At 38.2% G+C, this 13,483-nt stretch overlaps 1 protein-coding gene across 1 annotated transcript; it reads right to left on the minus strand.

Moving 5' to 3' along the window:
- Positions 1-856: 856 nt before the first annotated feature.
- LOC123721792 (uncharacterized protein K02A2.6-like) lies at positions 857-5,000 on the minus strand. Its single transcript, XM_045681623.1, has 2 exons — positions 4,655-5,000; positions 857-4,593 (listed from the first exon to the last, which is right to left on the minus strand). Exons 1-2 carry the CDS (start codon positions 4,998-5,000, stop codon positions 857-859), a joined length of 4,083 nt encoding a protein of 1,360 aa, XP_045537579.1.
- Positions 5,001-13,483: the final 8,483 nt, after the last annotated feature.

The raw sequence follows: 13,483 nt of genomic DNA on the forward strand, positions 1-13,483 counted from the left end.
TAGTTTACCTATTTATATGTTTATCATCGAATCCGTTGGCGTAAACGTAGTAGACCATCTGTATTATTATTATAGAGAAAAGATTTGACTGTTTGTTAGCATTGAATCATCTCAGAAACTCCTGAATCGATTCGAACAATTCTTTCACTACTGGGAAGTTAACGATCGCCGGGTGCTAAAAGGCTTTATTTATTTCTATGTTTTTTTTTTGAAATATCGTAAATGTTTTTTTTCTCGATGGTTTTTTTTTTTGTTTTTTATATACAAACATTCTAATTTTATTGATATACTAGCTGTCGCCCGCGACTCCGTCCGCGCGGAATTAAAAAAAAAAAAAACTTAATAGCCTATGTGTTCTTTTAAAATATATTCTATATTCATGCCAGATTTCATCAAGATTCGTTTAGTCGTTTTGGAGAAACCTTGAAAAAAACATCCATCCATCCATTCATCTAAACATTCGCATTTATAATATTAGTAAGATCCTGTTGGCGTTATGAAATTATTTCAACTGATACAGTCTGCTTATACCTTTCAATAAATTGGATGTACAAACAATATATTATAACAAAAACTGATATCTAATTGTAATATTTACAATGAAACACGAGTGCGCAGTCCAAGATGTTTATTGCCAACTGGCGTACAAAATTATCGCATCCAATAAGGTACTTTACATACAATTGTTCTCAAGCTACCTACATTACACTCCTCTACACTAATTAAGAACTATCTTATAACTATCTTACAACAATATGACAACATACTTAAACCCTAAGAAACTATTAACTAAGAATTACAAAACATAACATAATAAGAGTCTTAACTTAAATAAAATAAAATACAACAGTCTTAATTACTTAGGCTTAACTAATCGACACTGCCTAATAGGGCGAACTCTAAGTGCGGCAGCCGCGGACACATGTCCTGACCCGCCCGGTGAAGCCGGAGCGGGCTGCGGCTGCGACGCCGGCGGCTCGGCCACGCGCGGCGCCCTCTCTCCCGTCGGCCCCTCCGATTCGTCTTCCTCCGACCCCGCGCCCTCGGGGTCTGATCCTTGAGCGTTCGCACTGTCTAGCTGTTCACCCAACACAGACGGGGCAGACGCGAGCGATTGCCTGCTCTCGCTCGGTCTCCTACGCAACTGATCGATATGTCTGTGCACCACCCCACCGTCGGATCCTCTTACCCTAAAGTTACTGCTTCCAAGAACCTCTACTACCTGCCCCGGAATCCATTTCTCCCCTTTCAGGTACTGCCTGTACCAAACCGTATCAGACTTGTCGAATGTCCGGTTGGCCCCGCCGGCCGCCTCCTGCTGACGTTGTTGTGCGCAACGCACTTTGCCCTCCCGATCCGGTCTAATTACATCGAGGCGGGTACGTATCGGTCTGCCGAGTAAAAGCATCGCCGGGCTCTCGCCAGTCGTACAATGTTCCACGTTACGGTAGTAAAGTAAAAATGACCACAGGGCCCTGTTTATGTCCCGCTTCTCTTGCAGCGCCTTTTTAATTATCCTCTTAAGCGTTTTAACCGCGTTTTCGGCTAACCCGTTCGACGATGGGTGATAAGGTGGAGTGAAAATGTGTTGTATGCCGTAATACTGGTTAAAATATTCGAACTCCTTCGAAGCGAACTGCGTACCGTTATCAGTGACGATCTGCTTCGGTATACCGAACCGGCTGAATAATTCATTTAAACGATCAATTAAATAGCTCGCCGAAACCCCCGTCATGTGGAAAACTTCGATCCACTTCGACATCGCGTCCACTACCACCAAAAATGTTTTCCCCCCGATTGGGCCCAAGAAATCTAAATGGAGGCGGGTCCAGGGGCGCGATGGCCAGGGCCACATGCGCGGTGTCTGCCGTGGCGGCGCGTCCGCCTGCGCCGCGCACGCCTCGCACTCCCGGCACGCGCGCTCCACCGCTTCGTCGATGCCCGCCCACCATACATAGCTGCGGGCGAGCGCCTTGGATTTTACTATGCCCATGTGGGGTTCGTGAATAATTTTTAAAATTTTACTTTTACATTTTTCGGGCACCACTAACCGGTGTCCCCACATAACACATCCTAACTCCTCGTACAACTCATTTCGCCTATTCCAGTACGGTTTCATATTTGTTAACTCGCAATGTGCAGGCCAACCGTCCCGTATGTATAGCAATACTTTAGCCAGTATTGGATCCCGTATCGTCTCGTTTTTTATTTCATTATAGTCTAAACATAAAGAATCTTGAATACAATGTAAGTACGTTTGCTCAGGCGGTGTCGGCTCGCTTTGTTTACAGTCGATCGGCAACCGCGACAGACCGTCCGCGCTATTTTCATCAGTTCGCACATATTCAATGTCGAACGAGTAAGCCGACAGAATAATCGCCCAGCGCTGCATACGACTAGCTACCATAGCAGGGATACCCGTGTTCGGACCGAAAATAGATACCAAGGGCTTGTGGTCTGTCCGCAACGTGAAATGTCGGCCGTATAAATATTGATGAAATTTATTTACGCAAAAAATTATAGCCAACGCTTCGCGATGTATCTGTGAATAGTTCTTTTCGGCATCGGTCAGCGTCCGCGACGCATACGCTACCGGGCGCTCGCCGCCGCTGCCGGCGTCGATCTGCGTCAGCACGCCGCCGATGCCACGCCCACTCGCGTCGCACGTTACTACTAATGGCTTCTTAGAATCATAATGGGCTAGGGTGTCCACGCTACTAAGTATTTTTTTAATTTTAATAAACGCATTTTCACATTCCGCAGACCAATTCCACTCTGTATCTTTCTTTAACAACTCATATAACGGAACCAACCTGCTACTCATATTCTTTATAAATTTCCCATAAAAGTTCAAAATTCCTAAAAATGACCTAAGTTCCGAAACATTACTTGGCCTAGGTAGTTTTGCAATAGCTTCGATTTTAGATGGGTCCGTTTTGATCCCGTCTTTACTGATTACGTAACCTAAGTATCGAATTTCGTTAACTAGGAAAACACATTTGCTCGATTTTAACTTGAGACCCGAATTATGTAGTCTGCTAAAGACTTCTTGTAATGCCTCCAAATGCTCGCTAATTGTTTTACCGCCTATGATCACGTCGTCTAAAAATATCTCCACATTTGGAATTCCCCTTAACAGATTGCACATTATACGCTGAAAAATTCCCGGACTGGACGCCAAGCCGTAAACGAGCCTATTATACCTATATAGCCCCCTGTGCGTATTGATAACGGTGTATTTTTTTGTGTCGTCTAGTTCAATCTGATTGTAAGCCTGCGACAAATCGATCTTGGAAAAGAAGCAAGCCCCGCTTAACCTAACCATTAAATCCTCGATCCGCGGCAAGGGGTAGCGATCGATCTGCAAAACCGGATTTAACGTTGCCTTGTAGTCAGCGCAAACCCTCAAGGATCCGTCAGCTTTATTTACCGGTACTAGAGGAGAGGCCCAGTCGGAGCAGTCGACGGGCTCGATGACGCCGTCGCGCAGCATGCGATCCAGCTCGGCGTCGACGCGCTCGCGCAGCGCGTACGGCAGTGGCCGCGCACGGTGGAATACCGGCGTTGCCCCCTCCCGCACGCGCAGCGTCGCCTGGCCACCCGTAAAGCGACCGAGTCCGCCACTGAATAATTCCTTATACCTAGAACATAATTTATTTAGCTCAGTAGACCATGTTATTTTCCCATTATTAACGTCTATCTTATGACAAACACTCAACATTGGAACTCTTATATTTAACTCAGTGAGCCACTGTCGACCGAGTAATGATGTATTACCACCAGTGATAATAAATAATTCCAACCTTTTTTTGTGGTCACCATATCGGACCATTGGTTTGATTAAACCTAACGGCTTTATTTTTGAGCCGTCATAAAAATTTAAAATTAATGCACTGCTTTGTATACGATGATGCTTGAAGTATAGGTTGTATGTGTCAGCACTTATACACGATACGGCCGAGCCAGTATCCACTTCCATATTAATAGTGACCGCGTCAACTACGACGGGAAGACTCACCGGTCTGTAATCGTTGAGGCAGAGGTGGTGGAAGTTCTCCTCCAGGCTCTCCTCGCCGAGGTCTTCTGCTCCCGCGTAATTCAGCTCGGCACGGTCGCCGGCCCGCCGTCCGCCGGAGCCACGTCCGCCGCGCTCGGGACACGCGCGCCGTAAATGACCCTTCCGCCTGCACCAGCTGCACATATAATTACGGAACCGACATACTGCATACCGGTGATCCGACGACCCGCAGCCTGTACAAACTGCATACCGGCCTCCGTCCCTCTCGCCTGCGGCCGCACCGCCACGCCACCTCTCCGCACCTACTGACCCGCTCTGTCCGCTCTGTCCGCCACGCAAACCAGGTGCGCCGTCCCGCGCTCCCTTGCCTCTTATCACCCTGGGAAGAACACCACGCTCACCGCCATGACTTATCGCATTCACTGCTTGTATTGCTTGACTGCCACCGTCCAGAGGCTTCTCAACTGCCGCCGAATCCCGCTCTGCCGCTTCCAACGTGCTTGCTATTTTAACTGCTTTCGTATAGGTCAGGTCAAGAGTCGTCTTCGGCGAATAGGCGCTGCCGTATGACATCACTGCGGAGGCCACACACAAATTGATCGCGCAGATTCTCGTTGAGGTTGCTTCCAAACACACAGTACCGCGATAATTTCTTGAGTTCCGCCACGTATTCCGATACATTTTCCTCGGTGGTCTGTCTGCGCTGCCTGAACTTATATCGTTCGGCCAGCACGGAAGGCGTCGGTTCCAAGTGTTGTTGCATTAAATCCACCGCCTCCTTGAACTTGAGCTCAGAAGGTTTCCTGGGGCTGGCCAAATTTACTAAGAGCTCATAGGCTTCCTCTCCCATAACTGCGATCAATGTCGGCAGCTGAACCTCCGGCTTGATTCCGTTGGCAACGAAGTACATCTCGAGCCGGTCCACGTAAGACGCCCACGCAGCACTCCGCATTTCAAAAGCGCCGATTAGTCCCACCGACATCTCGAACGTAAACAAGTGTAAACACCGTGCAACACCCTAAACGACTGCACAACGCACAAATATCACACCCGCACGTCTTTCGTTTTATCCTCGTCGCCACTGTAATATTTACAATGAAACACGAGTGCGCAGTCCAAGATGTTTATTGCCAACTGGCGTACAAAATTATCGCATCCAATAAGGTACTTTACATACAATTGTTCTCAAGCTACCTACATTACACTAATATAGATATAAAATTCTCGTGTCACAGTTTTCGTCACCGTACTCCTCCGAAACGGCTTGACCGATTCTCATGAAATTTTGTGAGCACATTCAGTAGATCTGAGAATCGGCCAACATCTATTTTTCATTTTTTTTAACTGCGCGCGGACGGAGTCGTGGGCGTCAGCTAGTACCTATATATATTCAAACATGTAACAACCGATCTCACTGCATGTTGATTGCCAAATTACAATTGACAAATAGATCGTAATAAATAATGTAGGCAGATGGTCGACTGCAAACTATTCAATCAATTTAACAAATGACAATCAATTTGTTCTTGAACACAATTAAACATATTACAGCGTGAAAATAGTAATCATGAAACACTTTTTTTGTGATTGCTAAAAAAATTGTAATAAAATACACAAATATCTTAAGGTTAAAATTAATAAAAAATATAATTAATAAAATATAATCATCGTAAATTATGAATTTTTAGGTATGATAAAAAAACTTGTGAGCTGTCATGGGACGCCTGACAGATGTAAAACATCGTGTGTGTACAAGTAATATGCATAAAATATTAAATATTATAATTAAATTAATAATAATAATAATAAATAATAATATTAAATATTATTAAAATAAAAGAAATATATATATGTATACCTCAGTATAGCGTGGCGACCCGTCGCCACGGCAAGCGTCGCCACGCCAACAATTCGGTTTACAAGTGATCCTATAGATGTTTCACATCAAAAAAGTGTACAGTCGGATGAATACACTTTTGTAAATAAGTCGAATATCAAACAAATCCTTTCCGTGAACATCTTTCACGGCTGAACAAATATTTTTATTAAGCCCAATAATTCAATGAACCAGTAAACAGAGCGTGAAACAGTCGGCTTATCAAGACACGATGTTTTATGCTTGATCAAATAAAGAAAAGAATTCAATAGATCTTTTATAAATAAAAGATTAAATCACTGCTAATCAAAATATAGAAATTATTATTATTTTCGTTATGATTTCCCCCCAACTATCCCAGGAAAATTATCTAGAGTATATTGTGAGTAGTATTTCTTTCTTTACGGCGTAGTTTTAGTCATCGAAACTTAGGTATATGTAAGAAACGGCCACGGGTAAAAAAACACATACACGTCATAATTCTTTGCAAAAAATAAATATATACTTACTAACCGTTGGTTTTTGATACCAAAATCTCTATATGTTTTATATCGTCATCCATGACGTCATCTTTGACAAAATAGCGATAACAATATGTTCTAAATGGGGTTTTCGGTCTCAGAAACTCACGATAAATCATATATTGTCTTGAGAACACGTTTTCCGGAGCACTGGTCAACAAGAGTAAAACTGTATACTTTTAAAAAGAAATCCCTTACGTTCCAATTTTAAATTCAAGCCGGTAGGAACTTGACAGTATTCCACTTATGTCATACGATATATTATTATTAATGCGTCCCAGTTTCTCAACGTCCAGTCCCCTGCGGATTACACCTCCATAAATTGGAAATTCGTACTTATTTAAACAAAACTGAGACTCGCCGCAACATAATTTTAATTCATTATTCGAATTAAACACGGACCGCGCGAGCTCCGGGTCCAAATAAAAATAAAACTTATATACGAGCTTACTTGCTTAATTTCGTTTATGTTTATGGGAACAAAACTAAAATACTCATTGTTGAATTTAAAGATGAGCTTATGTAACATTACTACAATTATTTTACTTAACTTTTTAACTAATATCTTTATATTTTTTTTGAGTTTTCACCGTTACTGACGCCGCTGTATAAGAAATTTCTCAGACTTTTCATAAAGCTACAAAACTAACTTCGGGGTGTTACTTCTCTTGGGTTACCAGATTGAATGAGATCCGTATTATCCGCTTAGCCGATTTTCTAACTCTAAGATGTAGTAGATGACCTATTTGCCTTTTAAAAGCCTCATGGATTGAATCTACACGTTTGGATTATTTTCAATGCTTGTAGCTTTCAATTTCGACACCGAACTTTCTAATTACAAAATAAAAGGACAAAATCACTTAATAATCTTATTGTATAGAGTTACTTTCCCTACTAATTAAATACTAACATCGTTATCTATGGAAATTTTAAATTAAACAGAAATATAATTTAAAAACAAACATTTGACAAGCACCTTTAGAATTAAATATACAAATAACCTTAATAAATTATGATTATATTTTGTAGATTTTGGCTAAAAATTGTTGTTCGATCACATAACATTACCAAAGTGTTTCGGGGAACATAACGTAACTCTTGTAAAGAAACGAAACCAACATAAAGCATATAAACGCAATCATAAATAACGTATGATTTATAAGACCTAAAGCGATGTTAAGGTCAGCTGAAAGATCATAAAACAAGAATTTGGAAAAATAAACATCTGATCATAAATTGCAGTTGCTGATTTATCAAGGACGTTCTTTAAATATACACATTTAAAATTATTTTGCCTTTTGAATTTTATAAAAAATGTGTCCTATTTTAATCGTTTTATGTCAACAGTGGTTATAAAAAATAAAAATAAATAAGCTTTATAAGCTCTTATTACCAATAGTAATTGAATTAAAATACGTAATATAGACAATCTGGAATATAACCACACTTCTCAAAGTGGTAAAGCATTTTGTGGCTTTGATATCTGTCACAGAGCCGTTATCTAAATATCGGACTCCAATCACGTGACTCGGCCTGCGGTCACAATGGCATTTAGAATCAAATACTTGAAGTATGTTGTCAATTTCAAATACAATTAATTACGGTCAGTTTTCACTGTCGCAATATACCAACGATATTTTTTCATTTGAAAGAACAGAGATAGCAATAATGTTCTTAAACATGTGATACGATTGTTAAATTTGATGGTTACTGTTACTATTTCAAAGTAGTATATAAAATTGCCATGAACACAAAGTATATAATATAATCTATAACAGGCTCCTTAAGTCATATATACGATATGTATGTAAACGTGGATCTGCATTTGAATAGCTGCCATGTAAATGTTATTAATTAAAACAAGAACCGTGAGGACATTTCGTTTAAGAGCTTACCAGGTAATGTTATACTTCAGTTACGGAAAGTAAAACACTATTTAAAGAACAAATTATCCTTAAAAATCCTATCTAAGATCATACACCAAAACGATTATTAACAGATACACAAGTGACGAGAGAACTATCCAAGCGGGAATTCTATTTTTATTGTACAGGAAAGAGTACATGTTATGATTTAACATGACTGCCTGACCGAGGTAATATCTTTTAAATCATCAGGGTTTAATGGAATAAAAAAATACTGAAGAACATAAAAATATTGATAGCATCGTATCGTTCTAAAGCACCTACTGAACTCGTGCACTGCAGTGTAATATGTATATATTTTATTTTATAAGATGGCAAAAGAGCGGTCATCTGAACTCGCCAAAATGGCGAAGCGACCGCTACCCATAGACATCCGCAATTGCAAATGAGCTCCTTTCTATGCATGCCTATCACCATCACAACAACTTCCCTTTCCCGTCCCTTTCTTTATAAGAAAAGGGTGGGAAAGGAAAAAGGCCCAATCAGGTAATAATAACGAAGTAACAGCTCGAGCCTAGGCTCCTGAGGGAGCTCTCGATCCTAGTTACTCTTAAACGAAGTTTAGGCTAAGCGCCATCTGCGCCCGGCCACCTCAAGCCAGGTGAAACTGTAAATGCCTCTTCAAGGCAAACAGTGACTACTCAGTCACAAAAAAAGGAAAGAGGACAAATATTGGGCCTCCGAAATGGATACTTATCGGACGACACGCGAAATTCTTTCTGTTTCACGCCTGTCTTCTGTGTGGTCGTGGTATTGTACCAGGAAAGCTTGTCCATTCGTGCACCAGATGTTGTTGTTGGTGTCTTCCACTGTTAGAGCATATTAAAATATTTAGCCGCTGTCTATAAACTACAATTAAGTGCAGAGCGACTGCTATGCGGCGCACGTATTCGCAGCATTATAAATATTCTGATGAAGGTTTAGAGTTTCGTTACTTTTACTTAGACATTAACGGTTATGAATAGCGCAATGTAAATGAGTTGGCACGATTACGTGATACAACTACGCTTATAAAATTTCTAGTTCACTTCTAAGTACCCTTGAGATAAAATCTGATTTTTTCATGTTGGTACCTAAAAATTAACTATTCTTCTATCAACTATTTTTTTTTGTGATACAAGTTCACTTTGATGTGATTTCTCGAAGTGCCATCACAAGAAGAAACCTCCTTAGTAGCCGATTATTTCTCATTAGTCATTCCTCAAAAACAAATATCTCCTTTCATAACAATTATACCTAAGATTACAAATTACGCTGCCTTTGTTAACACGTTCACTGCTCCCCCTTGTGATAAATGATGAATACTTAGTTAGATATAACATAACAAACTTAAAGCCGCTACCAACTTAACACAAGTCTTCAAAGGATATCCGTCGCTTTGTTAAGACGTCTTCTGTTTAAATATTTTATCAAGTGATTGTACTCTAAGCCAACTCTTACTATGAATATTTTCAAACTAATACAAGAATAGCCTTTCATACTACCCTTAGTGTAGATCAGAGTTTACCAAAGAGGAGCTTCGAACATCAAGGGCTTCGTAAGGAGTTCTCAACTCGATTTATGGGTAGGCAATGTTCGCTTGGCATCACAGGTGTCAGAATTGATGTTAAAATTGTAAGTTGAAACCTTGATGTAAATTTAAAAAGAGCAATATTTACTATAGTATTGTTGCAGTTAAATGTGCTATTTTCAATTCATGTTCTAGAATGTTCCGAAGTTATTTAATAAGTATTTGTAAAGAGTCAAGGACAAAAACAATACCAATGCAAAATGCAAGAAATAGCTATTGGAATTTGACCAAAAGAAAATATTCATTCTTGTATAAAATAAGCATTTTTATTTGTTTTCCCATAGTTGTAGGAGGAGGTCATTTTTTCAACCTTGGTGAAATTCTCTGGTGCACTGCAGTATTGAAATAGTTCCAACTATGTATTTATTTTCAACATATAAAATAAATAATGCAAACTTATACAATGTATTAGAAATACATTACATAAAAACCAGTTCTAAATCTTTCATATCTTATGTTAACACATAGAACATAATCTAGTTGTATATACAAGCATGTAAAAAGTACATTTTAATGTGTTATATCCATCAAGCAATAACTAAAGCTAAAGAAACTGGTTTTTAAATCGATATAAATAGCATAAGATAGAAAAATAATAAGTCTCAGAAGTTAAAAAGATAATGGTAGTGTTGTAATAATAAAATAAAACTATTTTATTAACTTATTTAACTATTCAAAAGATGTCTCCTTCATCGTTATAGATATTGTAGAAACAAAGTAAATTCCGGCAATGTTTAGTCATGGACTGAAGGAAGAGTGTTGGCTCTTGCGGCGGAGGGCCCTACAGCTGAGGGCGCGGTGTCAAGGACCTACGTGCCCCCAAGCTTGGCACAAGATTCAGTTTGTGTGTCACTGAGCTTCTGAACCGTAGGAATATATTAAGTTTTCATTTTCTTATGTAGATTATATAATTTTTTTAAGTCAGTCGAAGAGTTATTAACTGTGTTATTTTAACATTTAAGTTATATGTAATTTTTTTCGTGTTATATTTAATTTGTATATTGATAGAGACGGAAATAAATACAACTTAATATGTATGTATAATTGATAAAAATACATAAATTTCGTATTACTTGTAAGAAATATACATGTTTCACTTTTTTGATTTCCGCTCATTCACCTAATAGCACTTCCTGAATTAAGCAGCCTATGAGAATTCGCCTAGGTCACTAACCCTACTCATATTTTCTTGAAATATTTTATGTACTTTTTATTTTTAAACTTTATTTAATGACTATAATAATGTCAAAAACCAGCCATTAATTACCGTAAATGATTTTGCTCAAATTATTTAATTTAACAGTTGGTAATGTTTCTATGTGAATGTTTCGTCAATTGAAATCTACAGTAACTGGCACCGCTATATAAATGTAACGAACGTTTTCAATAAACAAGAAACCAATTAACTAGAAGGCAATCCATCTTATTCCTGGGGGATAACAGCACATTCCTACATTGCAACGTATCTCATTTCCCTACGGCAGGGGCATGTCATATCCGCCTATAGACTGAACATTGTGTTCGTTTCATATCTACGTCGTATCTACATTAATATTATAGAGTAGAAAGATTTTGTACATAACAAATAAAAAAAAATCTAAACAGATATCAAAAATTCTTTTGCGATTACATACCTATATCATCACTGAGTAAAGAAGTTACTAATATTTTTTTAGACAGCTATTCGATATTCTCACAGTAGCTAAGTGACCAAGGGCGTCCCTTAGTGTTGATTTAGTATGGTAAAAGAATTCTGAGTAGAGTAGTAAAATGATATAAAATATCTCTGAGTATTACCGGGTAGAGTAAAATTTCTTTAAAACAATATACTCCTCATATTTTCTCAATTTTCTCGGTAAAGTAAGACAGTGCCTTAGGCTGTTTTTTCGCCTTGGATTTTTTTTAATATTTCCGTTTCATTATACCAGTTTGAACAATACAACACCTCATTCGGCCGACTTTAATTCTACCTACGCTTCTTCATATTCGTAGTTTCACTCCGAATACTTTTTTGATGATATATTTTAATTATCTTTTTGCTATCTCATCCATCATTTATTATAATGTTGCATTATGCATATAATGTATTATTATAATGTTATAAATAGGCTGACACAAATAACAATAATTATACAATATAGACATGTTTATTTTGATACTTTTTAGTGCATTTTGTTTGAGATTATTTTTTTATGAAGTCGGCTATTTTTTTCTTAAAATTTTATACAATAAATAGCAGTCGCCCGCGGCTCTTAGTAGCCAATGTGTTCCAGATTATGTTCTACATCTATGCCAAATGTAGGCGAGATCCATGCAGCCATTCTGGAGATACCTTCTAACAAACATTCATCTAAACATTCGTATTTATAATATTAGTAAGAAAGAGGATAATTGTACTACTCATACGTCTTAACAGTACATTATAAAGATCCGGAACAGTATCAAAGTGAAGTATTATTCAAGCAACATAAGAAAGACGCGAACCTCTTAGCAGTACAAAGACACGTAAAGTTGCTCGGAGCCGTGCGTCGGCATTGTTAATGTCGACGAGTACTAATAATGCTGTTTAAGCTTACATCTTTTCTAACATGTGTACGCTTTGTACTTTCTAAGGAAATTCACCTGTTTTATTATCATGTCTTTAGTTGCTTGATTTTATATACAAGAGAGTCAAAGGGACCGCGATATTTTTTTCCTTGTAGAGTATTCTCTCTAATCGAAGTTTCTCGCTTATGGAGATCATTCGTCGGGACCGGTCGTTGCCTCTCGCTTAGAGGTTTCTCACTTATAGGGTGTCTCGCTTATCCAGGTTCCAAATAAATAATTTTGTGTATTGACTAAAATAAATGATAGTCCGAAACTGTCCCATTATCTTGCGATCTAGATAATCTTTTACCAAATACATTTTTATTCAGTTTCATAATATTGTATTCAAAAGCCAAATGTATTAAAGATGGATTGATGAAACTTTTAGACATTTTACCGGAAATTATTTAATATCGAACCATTAGGAGAAAGTAGTGACGTAAAAGACCATCTAAAATGCTTTACATTAGCAAATTAGTAACGTTATTTTGTCTAGACGTAACAAAGCTCAAAATTATATAGCACCACCGTGATAACGTCGGATGTCTTCAAGTTGTAATATGACTTTTAACGTCTTGTTGGTAGAGTTCATTATTGAATAAAATGAAATGGTTATAAAATCACTTTTTATACAATGGCTGTAGTCACGCATACGCATAAAATAAAATGTATGGCTGTAATACTAGTTACTAAAAGTTGGAGCCGTAATAATGTTTCTAAAGATTTGGGTTGAAATAGACTTAAAATTAGTAAATAGTAGAAATGAAACAAAAAACCTTTTTATTAGAAAAAAAATGATGTTTTATATTTTTTTTATTCTTGCAAAATCTATGCAGATTTTGCCGTAAATGAGTATCCTTTTTTAAACTGAGTTGCCATTGCTTGCCTTTAGGAGGCATACCACAGCTACACCGGACTTGAGGTGGCGCTTTACTACGCCGTGATTTAAAAAATTCACGTTGCAGTACAGCGCCATCTGTCAAAAAA

This window comes from Papilio machaon, chromosome 16, assembly GCF_912999745.1.
Source record: "Papilio machaon chromosome 16, ilPapMach1.1, whole genome shotgun sequence".
In the NCBI taxonomy this organism is placed as follows: domain Eukaryota; kingdom Metazoa; phylum Arthropoda; class Insecta; order Lepidoptera; family Papilionidae; genus Papilio; species Papilio machaon.